General features: G+C 44.4%; 1 protein-coding gene across 1 annotated transcript; it reads right to left on the bottom strand.

Moving 5' to 3' along the window:
• Positions 1-3,402: 3,402 nt before the first annotated feature.
• Positions 3,403-6,928, bottom strand: LOC136498464 (coniferyl alcohol acyltransferase-like). Its single transcript, XM_066494390.1, has 2 exons — positions 6,437-6,928; positions 3,403-4,411 (listed from the first exon to the last, which is right to left on the bottom strand). The coding sequence occupies exons 1-2, from the start codon at positions 6,875-6,877 to the stop codon at positions 3,461-3,463; spliced, it is 1,392 nt and encodes a 463-aa protein (XP_066350487.1). The 5' UTR covers positions 6,878-6,928; the 3' UTR covers positions 3,403-3,460.
• Between the last annotated feature and the right edge of the window lie 4,399 nt (positions 6,929-11,327).

The raw sequence follows: 11,327 nt of genomic DNA, 5'->3' as shown, positions 1-11,327 counted from the left end.
GATGGATCGCCTTGCTGAGGAAGGCAGTTGAGGTTGAGACCGCCGATTGGGAGTCTAGATCAGTATTATACTGTATGGGGAGAAATATATGGCACGCCGAGGATGGGAGCTTTAGCTCCTCAAATCAACCCATGAGCGAACTCATCCAGAAGATCTCCCAAGTAACTGAGGAGGTGAGGCAAGGGACTCGCACTTGTAATAGGGAGAAAGACGTGCGCACCAAAGCACTTGGAACCAAGGAGCACCCTGGTCGCACTAGAGGAACCGGTGTTGTTTTTTGGAAACTAACATTCCCCCAAGAATCTAACATTTACCGGAGCCGCTCGAGGGGTAGAGCAGAACAGGAGGCAGAGTATTTGAGGAGACTAAAAGAGATAAAAGATAGAATGGAAGCACGGATTGAGATGCCGTTGAAGCACGAGTTGAGCAAATTTTGTTGTCCAAGGGGTCAGTAGTACCACAAAACCCTACTCCTACAGTCTTTAGCCCACAGTTTAGGGGTCGCAGCAGCTGTGGATCAACCCCGCTCGATGAAGAAGAGGCGAATGTGCCTCATCCAGTGGACGACATCACTGAACCCATCAATGTCAGGTTGTACATCCATCAGGAATGGACAAAGGACATGGTGGCGCTCGGCCAGGCCTGGCCTGCAAGAGATGAGATAATTAATGGCCACCCAATTCCACTAGGGTACGCTCGCATCAACCTTAATAGAATACTTGATAAGAAGTTTAACAAGATACCCATTGAGTACCTCGTAGCAGAAGACAGGCCAAAACTTGGTCAAAACAAGGGCTCTCAAGTGGCCTAGCGCAAGCGCTTCATTAAGCTGGACCATTAATTGTCCTCTGATGATGAGGACGACTGCGAGTCTTCGCCCACCCATGATGATCACTCATCATCTCCCAACAGAGATCACTCCCCTCCTTATTTGGAGCCATCACCTCCGAGAAGACAGAGGTCTCCTTCTATTCCTCCTCGTTCGACTCCATCTTTATCAGCCCCGAGAAAAGAGACTCCTCCTTCTCCTCCTCCTCCTTTCCCTCCTCCTCCATCTTCATCAGTGCTAGAAAAATAGAATTCTTGTTGTCGCCATCCTCCTCCTCCTTCCCCTCAGCCCAAAACAAGATCAAGGACATCCTTGCAGTCGCAGAAAAGGTCCTTAGATTTGGTCACTAATCCTCCTAAAGTGGACCAACGGAAAAGAAAAAGGCTGTTTAGTGGCAGCGTTACCACCTTGATAAAAGAAAAATTTATAGCACACATCTCGAAGGAAGATTGTGTTAGTTTCTTCAATCTCTATGCCTCACTGCCTTCGTATTTGTTGAAATCTGAATTCAAAAGGCAAACACAGAATAAATACGCTACAACAAGAGATGAAGAAATACACAATAAAGATTTAAGGAACATACAGAAGTACGTCGAAGACAACCCAGGATTAACCATGGAAGAGGCCGTGACCATCTATTATGATGTACAAGAGACGACAACACCGACAATAAAGTATAAAAGGGGCAATCTTTTGGTTCCCAATGAGGAGTATAAAAATCTGACAACATATATGCACTAGTTGCATAAATATTACATGGCTCAAGCAATAGAGATGGACGACTTTGGTGTTTAGGTTATTATCCGTTCGCCACATGTTTTCTATTATTTTGAAGAAGAGAAGTTCGATGTCGAGTGGGAGTGCTTGTTTCAGCTATACCAGAAACGCTCTCTCGATGTTCAAATATTGACGTTATGGACTATATAAGTACCCTACACGCATGATATTACAATTAACTACCCTCTCGAGACAAATTGTTAACTTTTGAGCACTTTCCATGATTTTATGTAGGTGTATAGCAAAATTTTGTATTCTAAAAAGCAAATATGATTACATAGGATTCTTGGACCCCTTGCGAGTCAATGAGAGAACATGTCTCGACCTCTATGGATGTGACGTGGAAGACCCAAAACAGAGATTGATTGTTGTTTTCGATGAATTCACGATGAAGAAGAAAACCCACATACTTCTAGCCTACAACTGCGAGTATGTGTTCTCGACTTTTAATTTTATGCTTCTTTTTTTTGTTAAGATTATTCAATAATTAGGATTCTATGATTGTAGCAACTATTTCGTCTTCATTTGTGTCAATCTTGCCAAAAATCTGATCGAGGTGTGGGACTAAAAAAACCATTTCATCATCTGGTTGCACTGGTGGCAGTGCTGAATTAGTAAGCGATCCTAATAACATATTATTTTCTAATCACACATACCGCTTTATAATGTTGCTTAATGTCCGAAGAAAACATATCGGTGGGACGGCGGTCCCATTCAAGGTTGTCGAAATAGAGGGGAAGTACCTGTCATAGCCAGCGGGAAACAATGAATGCGGGTTTTTATGTAATGTGGGCAATGCTTCGCTACATCGGCGAAAAATCGGAAGAAGCCGATAAGTTAGTGTGTATAATCCCCATTTCATTTATGTCTGTTAATAATTCAATAAAATAATTTAATGTTCCTCTTTGGATATCATCTTTTTTGAACAACTAAAGGCTGTTAGATATGGAGATCGTCGCACTGCAATCGGAGCTCGCAAAATTCATCTTAGTCGAGGTATTGAAAAAAGATTGAGTATTTTTCATTGCACAATCCGTGAGGTACAAGGACCAGTATGGCCCAGAGCGACTCATCAGATTATTGTAAGAAGTCCGAGAAGCATTGCACAATCTGTGAAGTCCGAGAACAATTTTTTTAGGGATCGAGATCTGGATAAGAACATTTGAACTGTAATCGTAACATTTGTAATGTTTAATATTGATAGACCTGTCGTCTACGTAGCGTATATAAAGCGAAACCTGATTCCACGAAAAAAATATAAATTAAAATCAATTATAAAACAATAAAATGTGAATGTGCCATCACTGTCGGTTAGCCACAAACCGACAGTGTTGTCTTGCAAAACACTACCGGTTATCAACAAATCGACAATGTTGTCTTGCAAAACACTGCTAGCTTGAGCCATGAACCGACGATGTTGTCTTGTTCAACACTGCCAGCTTGAGCTATCAACCGACAGTGTTGTCTAGATCAACACTGTCGGCTTGAGCCATGAACCGACAATGTAGGCTTGCTCAAGACTGTTGGCTTGAGCCAAGAACCGATACTCTTGAAACAACCATCACTGACAAACCGACAGTGTTGTTCAACTAGACACTGTCGGATGGAGCCAGAAACCGACACTGTTTCCTGCAGATCAGTGTCGGTTTTTAAGAACCGACAGTGATATCAACCCCTCATCACTGCCGGTATGTCACTGTCGGTTCAAAATCTGATCGTGAAGGGGGGTTTTTGAACACTGATATCAAATCTGTGGTAGTGACACGTACACACATGACACATGACACATGCACGGACGACGATATCACGATGGCCTAGCATGCATCCCAGCCGGCCAGGCGCGCGCTTGATTATTCAATTCGCCCAGTCGAACAGGTAGTTAGCCTCCTCCAGCGCTCTGAACACCGTCGGCTCGGCCTCCATCACCTCCACCACCTCCGGCGCCGCGTGCACGTACACCACCCAGTCGCCGTCCCCGCGCGCGCTCGGCATCGGCATCACGTACCCGGCGCCGCCGGGCCAGGGGAAGTGGTACGATGCGAACGCCGGCCGGCCCCACCCGAAGTCCACCTCGCCGACGGGGAGCCGCATCCCCGAGGACACCACGCAGGCCATCGCGTCCTCGCCGCCGTGGCCACGGCCCAGGTACGCCCTCGCCACCGTGGGCTCCGGCCGCTGCGCCTCCACCCAGTTGACGAGCTCGCGGAAGTGCTCGCCGGTCGCGGCCTCCGCCACCCACCGGTGCACGTCGCCCGCTACGTCGGCGAGCGCCATGCCGTGCAGGGCGTCGGTACCCATGACGCCGTAGGGGATGGTCAGCACGTTGCCGAAGTAGGCCTCCATGGCGCCGTCGCGGCGAAGGCGAGTGCGCCCGTCCACCACCACGCCCATGCAGCACGACTGCTGCTGGCGCCGAGAGGCCGCTGCGGCCTTGGCGTAGAGCTGCCACAGGTGCGCCGTGAACGCCTCCAGCTTCGTGCGCCCGGACCCCGCCGAAGCCTGAAGCGCCGCGACGTCGTCGGCGGACACGCAGTAGATGCGGTTGGTGGCGGCTGTGTCTGGCAAGGCCGGCGCGAGGCTCACGGGGACGAAGAGGCGATCCGCGAGGTTGCCGGTGGTGCAGCTGAGCGGTGCTGGTTCACGCGGCGCGAGGAACGAGCGGTGGAAGGACGGGGCCGGAGGTGCTGAGCTGCCGCGGGCGGCTGCGGCCCACGCGACGAGGAACATGTTGAAGGAGTAGGCGTCGCAGACGCGGTGGTCGAAGGTGCACCCGACGACGGTGCCGCCGCACTTGAACCTGGTCACCTGCGCGCATGTGCTAGAACTACAGTGATGAATGATGATGCCATGATTATAGCAAAAGTGCATGTACAAGTATAGTGCTGTGCTGTCTAGTTTGCAACAGTTCGTGACAAGTTTATTCAGCTGTATCTTTGTGTTAGGATCGGAAGCTGAATACCGCAACCTCTTACTAAAATAATTTTGATGGTTTTTGCAAAATTAGCTCGCTCGAAACCAAGAAGCCCCCTTTTTTTGTTATAACAAAAACAACGATCCACCACCAATTGCACACCCATGAGATTGCCTCATACAACATGTACACAAATAAATTATTAAAATCACTTAGCTTGTATGTGTGCAAATCCTAAACACCAGCAGGATTTGAACCCTAGTAGCCTATTAGCTAGCTAATGGGTGGAAATGTAGAAACCCTTATCATGTGCTTCCACGTAAGGTCATATTTGAATACACATATATTCATCCTTAATCCATGTGTGTTAGAGTGGTTCGGTGTGAAATTTAAACTAAACTCCACATCAAACCACTCTAACACACAAACAAAGCTCTAAGGTGGCGCCGTGGCAGTGGTTCCCACAAGTTAGTGTAGTTAGTTGGATATAATAATATGTGTGTGTACCCATATAAGGCCTTGTTTGGATGCGTATGTATTCATCTTAATCCACATGTGTCCAAGTGGATTGGAGTGGAATTAAACTAAGTTCCATTTCAATCTACTCCGACACATGTGGATTGAAGTAAATACACATGCATCCAAACAAGGTCTAAATAAGTTTTGTGCGCAAATATTTAAAAGCTGGTAGGATGGTTGATGAAACATGAAAGTGCCCTACGTACCAATGCAAGCTAGAAAATGCCGTATTGTCGTAGTCGTAAGGAAAAGAACGTTTCCATGCAAAAGCTGGACGCTTGGTGAGGTGGCGTGGCATGACATACTGCTAAGTTAAAGAATGTGTAGCTGGAGACCTGGATACATGATTGAAGTAGTTGACTGCCACATGGAATCTCCCTAAAATCTGTCAACGGAGATCACTTTTTTTTTTCTTCTTCTTAGGTGAACTTTGGGTGGATCGAAATGAATCTTCGTGAGTTGGTGAACCATACAATTCTGTAACCGTACAAGTAGGTAACCACGCGCATGGCGCACGTACATGGTGCACGTCCGTTTCTCGTAAATTGACTTCTTTTGAAACACACGTTTTTGTCCCCGGCCTCGGAAATCCACGCCACAGTTGAGACGCGCCACCAAAATTTATGCAGATATTTGGTTCATGATTAGACGTAGACGGCCATAGAAATCTGCAGTTCTAACGGGTCCAATTCTCACCGCAAAGGCCTCGTTTAGATTGCAAGTTTTTTCACTATCTCTCCATCACATTAAATCTTTAGACATATGCATAGAGTATTAAATGTAGATAAAAAAATAACTAATTACACAGTTTGATTGTAAATTACGAGACGAATCTTTTGAACCTAGTTAGGCCATGATTGGACAATAATTGTCAAATACAAACGAAAATGCTACAATATCAAATACTGATTCCTAACCTCAATCTAAACGAGGCCCAATTGTAACGTGCATTTTGGGCGCCACAACAGCGACGCCGCCTAGCCAGCTATGGCCCGTAACCAAACGGCCCCACAATCCTGGTGCACGGTCAACATGGGAGACACCCGTAGCGTTTCACCATGATTACACGGTTAAACGGTTTACTGACGATCGAATATTCGGATCTATTAGCAAGCTTTTGTTCTAAATCCTAACTATTCTTATATATACACACACGATGCACGTACATGTACGTAACTGGAGTATATCTATATTGCCACATGAAACATGATGCCATGTTACCAGCCAGTCCAGTCGTCGCAGTCGAACTGTATTTTTTTTTCCAAAGTAAATTTGTACTACTGTGTTTTTTCCAATTTCCAAAGTAAATTTGTACTGCTAGTTCCGTGCATGTAACTGTAGATTTTATTTTATTTTTGTAGCGATGAAAGTTTTTTTAAGGATATATAAATGGATCGAACCTGCACGGACATGACGCCGGCCTTCTTCTTGGGCACGAGCGGCTCGACGCTCTCGTCGGGCAGGCCCAGGCGCAGGTCCCGCAGCAGGGTGCCGTCGGCGGTCGCCTCCGCGACGTCCACCCCGCGGCCGCTGCACAGCAGCTCCGGCTCGCCCGCCGCGTTGGCCACCACCTCCCCGGCCAGCGGGTAGTACGCCACCAGCGTCTTGGCCAGCGCCGCTTTGAGGACCGCGGCCGGGTGGTGGCTGCGGCCGCCGGCGGGGTCCGCGTAGCAGAAGAAGACGCTGACGTCGATGGGCGGGAGGATGAGGTCCAGGTTCGACAGCGGCAGTCGGTGCTCCTGCACCGGCAGCGCCGGCGCCACCGTCGAGACGGCCGTGATGGTCACCTCATCACGGCCGTGCCCATGCCAGGCGCCGTCGGTGGTGCCTTCCTTGACCATGTTGCGAGCGACGAGTGCGTGCGCGAGAGTGAGGGCGTAGAGTAGAGAGAAGGAAGCACTTGCTTTGGTTCGAACTTCGAACTGCAGATGGCACACGGAGTGGATTTATATAGGAGAGGTAGCTGCTAGCCCGACACTTATCTTACCTGAAGTATTACTACTACTCCCTTAAAAAAAAACACACAATTTAGTGTCCAGATTCAGAGTTAGAATTACGTTTTTTTTACGGAGGGAGTATATTGTATACTTTACCCCTATTAGCATCTTCACAGAACTGAGTTATATCGATAAATCTTAAGGTTGATGAAGTCACCACAAACGTCTCGTTGTCTACGTGTACGTCCCCTACCGCCAAAAGAACAAAGCTGTTAAATCCTAAAATAAAATTCAGAAAAATACGAACATCCGTATCGAATCAATGACTTAAATCCAGAATTCCGCATAGACAGGTTTCACCATGGCAACCCAACCAGCTGAGCTATGCTTAGTTCAGTTAATTACAATAGACTTTGAATTTGAATAAATTATCCACTTTTATCATATTTAAAATAATATAATATAATATCTTAATCTAATCTAAATTACCAAAATCTAATGACCATATATGTTTCTAAAAAGGCCTACCTGTAGCACTATTATATATAAAAATGAGCTCAATGTAATTGTACATACTTGCCCACCATATAGACCAAATATTTATACATGGATGCATAAACAATAAATACATTTTCTATAATTTATTAATCATGAAAATGTTATCTTAACGAATCACATATAAATTACAGTGACAATTCATTTAAAATTATACCAATTCTTCACGACGGTAAATTATGTAAGCTGTTACTTTACATAAATCTATATATTTCTATTAAAAATGATATAGCATATATACATTAATAGTTAACTATAAGCGATATATAATTATAAAAAATACTAGTAGTCAAATGTAAACATCTAGAGCGTAGAAACAACTTTTACGCCATTGTAATAATTTAGAATGTAGCCTGTGATTTAGAGTCTACTTTCTAATAAACTAAAAAAATAAGATTTTGAATGAATTAAAGAAGCCCTAGTGCTTCAACTAAAAATTCATTTTAAGCTTTTAGGTTTAAATTTTTTAAATTTTTAAACAACCTTAGATATTGATCTACATGTTCTACAGCTTTGTTGTTAACAAGTTTCTGATTTGAAGAAATTTAAATTCTTAAATATTCATTGCATGTTCTAAGATTTCTAAATTTAAAATTTAGAAATTTCAAACGACATTTGAGTTGGACATGATCTATAACAAAGTTATAGTTGTCAACACAATCTATAACTTCGTAGTTGACAAGTTTTTTTATTTAAAAACATTTAGAGTACCAATTATTTGTTTTAAAATTCTCATATTTTGATATTCAATTTATTTAAAGTTTTAAAATCTCTCGAATGGAGACACACCCTTTATGAAAATTATAGAGCTCTACAGGACCTAAAACTTTGTAACTGAAACTTTTTCATTAAAATTCATTTAGTATGGTCACCACTTAGTTAATGTGGCTAATAAGTCATTACTTGCCATGGCGAGTAGTACATACCAACATAGTTCCTATGCATGGTTTAGAAACAAAAACGTATCATGGTCACTCGGACACCCAACTTATTAGAGGCATGTCGTGGGACTCCTTGGTTTCAACGAGTACATCGATCGGTATCGGTATATGTAATCTCAAATTTGTGCGGGAGCAAGTGCAAATTTTTTTGCTCTATGTAGCTTTGTAGAAATGTTGTGACCTTTGATAAAAAAAAAATAAGGTTATACTCGTGGTCCTGTTCGGCTGGCTGGAAAAATGGCTGATACTGATGCTGATGCTGATTTGTTGTGAGAGAAAAACACTATTATTTTATTGAAACGGTACGGCTGATAAGTTCAAACGAACAGGGTCATATTGGTAGGTTATTTTATTTCAGGGCAACATATTGAATATGCTTCTGAAACATGATTCAGAAATAGAGCAACATGTCTCTTCTAAAGTGGGCTTGTCACACACTATAGTATGTCCATAACCATAGAGATCTTCGTCAAGTATTGATGTGCTCATCTTTTAAGAGACTTAGTGCTTTTTTTAGAATTACACAGTACAACGTAGACGTCCGCACATACACTTACCCCAATAAAAACACATACGCAAACCCCATCCATCTTTAAGAGACTTAGTGCTTTTAAAAAAAATCACATAATACAACATAGACGTCCACAACACGCAGGTACACTTACCCCTATAAACACACGTACGCAAACCATACCTCTATGAACACCTCCGAAGGAATGAGCTAGTAGATCTTGAGATTCACGATGTCACCACAGGCGCCTCGCTATCGAGGGGGGCGTCACCTACCACTGAAAGCATAACGCCGTTAAATTCTGAAATAAATCTAGAAAAATATGAGCACCCGTGCCAAATTGATGAGTTGAATCCGGGTGGACAGGTTCCACCACAAGAAACCCAACCAACTGATCTACGATCAGTTCGCTAAGAGACTTAGTGCTTAAGTTGCATCTTGGCTTGGTTTTGTTCTTTGAGAGTTCTTAGAAATAGCCAAAGTTTAGAACTATAGTAATATTTTGGTTGTGCAGAACTCTTATAGGAGAAAAAATAAATTTTCTTTTCTAAAATTAGAAGAGACAAATTGGTGGTTACCTACTACACAAAGTGAAGCTTGAACTAATCTCAAGCTACCTAACCGCGTGTAGACGAAAGACTACATTAAGCCGGCCGCTGAATTTGCTCGCCAGATGATCCTCCTCCGCCGTATAGAAAAGGTAGTCGAGAGATCGTGAAAAGAAAGAGACGTGTGAAAGCAAGTTGAAATGAACAAACAACCTCACTCATCTAGTTGAGGACTGAGCTTTAACCTTGAGATATCTCGTTGGTTACAACCAATGGGCATATCTATACAAAATCAATAAAAAACTAGCTATCATATTTAGAAGAAAAAGAACACACGATCTTGCATTGTTCAAGCCAAATATTAGGTTCGGTTGGCCACATGAAAAAGGCATACCATCTGCATACTGTTTTTAACGCAGAATATATACGGGTCGATGGTTACTGCGATGTGGAGCACATTCAATTCAATTCATACATTATACTCGAGGAGTGAAAGAATTATTGGATATCTAGTGTAGCTATAAAAATTTGCAAAATTTCGGTACAAAACATTGCCATGCGGTGTGCTTGAACGAAACCGTAAATGAGTCAGAGAGATGCTAGACAGAGAACGGTAAATGTGAGGATGTAAGAGACTGAACACACCTGCATATATATAGCCACTTTTGCCCGCGCTTCGCTGCGGGTGACCAACTTAAGAAATATGTCTTTATTACTGTCATTGTAGATTTATTTCACACCAAATACGTGCTTACCATTTTTATGTTTTTACGATAATTTGTTATGCACTTTATTTCTTTTGAGCAACAACTACAATGGACTTGGGATTCCATTTCTTTTGTATGTTCACAGGTAGTTAGCATTGGTTTGTTTTGAATGTGGCTTTTTTTTTAAAAAAACACAAAGGCACACCAACACAAGGGGAGTAGTTCATTCAAGGGCACAATTGCAGAATACAAAGCAGGACGACATAACAGCAGGATACGACATCGCTAAAACTCAACAACACAAAGAAACAGAAAAGATACAACTCTAGGGGAGCAACTAATCTACTTCCTCGAGACAGATGGCTTCACGGCTGCTCTCTTGAAATTCTCTGGCAGGCTTGGGCTGTGTGCATGGAAGGGGAGACTCCACTTCAGAGGCCTCTATGGGAGTGGGTGGTGGTGCTTGAGGCGCTGCCACACTGCTCTCCCTCTCCCACGGATAGATGGGTATCCCCCTCGGAATCGAGGGGTGTTGCCCGTCTAAGGCAGACATCCTCCGTTGGTCTCGAGTGACAAGGTAAGCTTCTCTTAGCTGCTTGGCGTTGCGGTTCCCCGCTTCCCACATGGCTTCAGCGGTGACAGTCTCACGGCTTTCGGCGGCGGCTGTTTCGGCGCGAGCCATGGCAAGGCTCACATGGAGCTTCCTGATGAAGGCCTCCGCCCCTTCGGCTCGAGCGACGCACTTCCTCAACTCAGAGGCCAGCTTCTCATGGTGCTCATCCAAGGCCAACAGATATGTGGCTAGGGACACCACAGTAGGGTCGATTGCTTGCAGAGGGCGTCCTTGCAGAGCCTCTAGGCGTGTCCTCCAGAATGGAGTGTCCTTGTCCGAAGGCGGAAAGAACCTCATGGGGGTATGGGCGAGGGGTCCTGCATAGATTTGGCATAGGAGTCGCAGAGCTTTGCGAGCTACCGCTTGATAGGCATCAGGGAAACGAAAACCAATGGTGGTCGTGCTCCAGCCATCAATGCTGGTGGAGTTCTCACTTTTCCCGATGTAGACGATGACCTCACACCGCTCAGTGTCATGCT

Source organism: Miscanthus floridulus, chromosome 12 (assembly GCF_019320115.1).
Source record: "Miscanthus floridulus cultivar M001 chromosome 12, ASM1932011v1, whole genome shotgun sequence".
Classification (NCBI taxonomy): Eukaryota; Viridiplantae; Streptophyta; class Magnoliopsida; order Poales; family Poaceae; genus Miscanthus; species Miscanthus floridulus.
Note: the sequence above shows the minus strand (reverse complement) of the source record. Positions and strands in the feature narration are given on the sequence as shown.